Source organism: Helianthus annuus, chromosome 15 (assembly GCF_002127325.2).
Source record: "Helianthus annuus cultivar XRQ/B chromosome 15, HanXRQr2.0-SUNRISE, whole genome shotgun sequence".
Lineage (NCBI taxonomy): Eukaryota > Viridiplantae > Streptophyta > Magnoliopsida > Asterales > Asteraceae > Helianthus > Helianthus annuus.
The window spans coordinates 84,419,051-84,421,186 of NC_035447.2; the positions used below are offsets into that span (position 1 = coordinate 84,419,051).

Below are 2,136 nucleotides of genomic sequence, written 5' to 3' on the forward strand. Positions count from 1 at the left end.
AGAATTTTCTATAGTTGAGATCTCACCTCAACGAGTACGTGAGCTGAGAAAGAGATAAAGGAGTAAGAATTAGGCTGGATTATGACGAGCCTGAGCCCTCATTGTCACCTGGGCCACCTCTGCCTCCTTTTGTAAGCTCACAACCTACCACATCCAGAAACGAAGCCGGTCCTAGTCACCTTCCACCAAATCCAAGTCCGTATGCTATTGCAAGACCAGATCCAACCACTTTTCCTTTGTTCACCTCCCAACCGGTTGCAACTGGTGCACCGTTGGGACATGAGATAACTTTGATCAATTATTACAATCACCAGCTTCAAATCTTCCCCCTCCTATGTCCACAACATGGGAGCAAGCCTTGTCTGTTATTCCCTTGGCTCGAAGTGAAACCATGAGTACCCCTATGGGGATGAACTACATGGCTACACCCGAAAGCCTTCAAGGCTTCAACTGATGCCACAAATGATGGCTCAAATGATGGCACATTTCCCTTGGCAACACTTCATTAACCAAGTATTGACCACTCAAGGGAATGTAAACAAAATCCAACCTCAAGAACAGAAGAAGATCTTGCCAAACCGTACAAGCCTAGCAATTTGTCTTGTTTTTCTCAACAAATTGTCGACTATGATTTTCAAACCCGGATTAAGATGCCATCCCACATTAGAACGTATGACGGAACTGAAGATCCCGAAGACCACCTCCAAATCTTTACTGGTGCTGCAAGGATTGAAAAGTGGTCTAGTGCCGAATGCTGCCTTATGTTCATGCAAACCCTTGTAGGGTCTTCCCGGATTTGGTTCAATGACCTACCTGGTGGAAGCATTCAAACCTTTGACGACTTGGGTAAATGTTTCTTGGCTAACTTTTCGCAGCAACGGAGGTACGTCAAGGATGCAACAGTGATTTTCCAAATCAAGCAAAGGGATGATGAAATCCTTAGAGATTTCATCGAAAGATACAAGAAAGAAGGGTTAACATACGTAGGTGCTGATGAGAAGATAAGGGTGGCAGGCTTCATGAACGCTATCACCTCCAAGTACCTCACTCGAGACTTTAACAAATGTCTACCCAAGACCCTCAAGGAGGCCCTTGGGAGGGCTGAAGCTCACATCCGGGGGGAGGAAGCCATTGATATCAAGGAACAAAGAAAAAGGGTTCCCAGTTGGAGGAGTAATAGCCCCAATAGGAAAAGAAGCAACTATGGTTCCTATGACAAACGTTCCAGAAGCTCAGATCCGAGAAGGTCTGAAGGCTGGAACCCTCCAAGCAGGGAAAAGAATGTGAACTTCACAGGCTTAACCAAAACCCCACAAGATTTCCTTGACACTTAAGAGGTAAAGCATAGCTTCCAACCACCCCGTCCCTTGTCGAAGAGTAAAAGGAACGAAAACTCCACTCAGTATTGTGAGTTCCATGAGGAGAAAGGCCATCACACCAACGACTGTTTCCAGCTCAAGAAAAGAATTGTGGAAGCTGTTAAGTCCTGAGAGCTTGCCCACTTGGTCAAAGGGGTAACAGATAAAATGGCTGAAGGTAAGAGTAAAGAGGTAAACATGGTGAACCTTGATGGAGAAACTTCCCACAAACGGCCACGCTTGGATGCTTGGGAGCTTCAATGTGTATGCTTCCCACCACCAGAAAGGGGTCCACACTCGAACCCTTTGGTGGTAGAAGCCACCGTGGGAACCATCAAAACAAGCAAAGCTTACATTGATACAGGGGCAGCAACCGAGATAATGTTCGAGAAGTGCTTCAACCATCTCAGCAACGATGAACGTTCAAGGCTTTAGCCAGCTGAGTCCACTATTAAAGGTATCACTGATGTCCCTATCAAGCCTTTGGGCCAATTAACGCTTGATGTTTGCTTTGTGGTAATCAACATGCCTTCCAACTATGACGTCATCATAGGAGGGCCTGGGCAAAGTGAGTTTGGCATGGCAGTTTCAGTTGGTCAAGGCACGGTCAAGTTCCCAACTGAAAGAGGGGTCGCAACCCTTCAACCTACCCAGGAAGCCTTTCTGGTTGAAGGGGAAAATTCAACAAAAAATGAAAAGGAAGAGCAAGGTTGGATCATTAACCCGAAATATCCCTAACAAAGGATAAGGGTGAATACCAACCTTACCGAAGACACTC

At 46.0% G+C, this 2,136-nt stretch overlaps 1 protein-coding gene across 1 annotated transcript; it reads left to right on the forward strand.

Annotated features, from left to right (window-relative positions):
* The first annotated feature begins 650 nt into the window (after positions 1-650).
* On the forward strand, positions 651-1,334 carry LOC110913963. The gene has a single exon (XM_022158778.1). The coding sequence runs from the start codon at positions 651-653 to the stop codon at positions 1,332-1,334; it is 684 nt and encodes a 227-aa protein (XP_022014470.1).
* Positions 1,335-2,136: the final 802 nt, after the last annotated feature.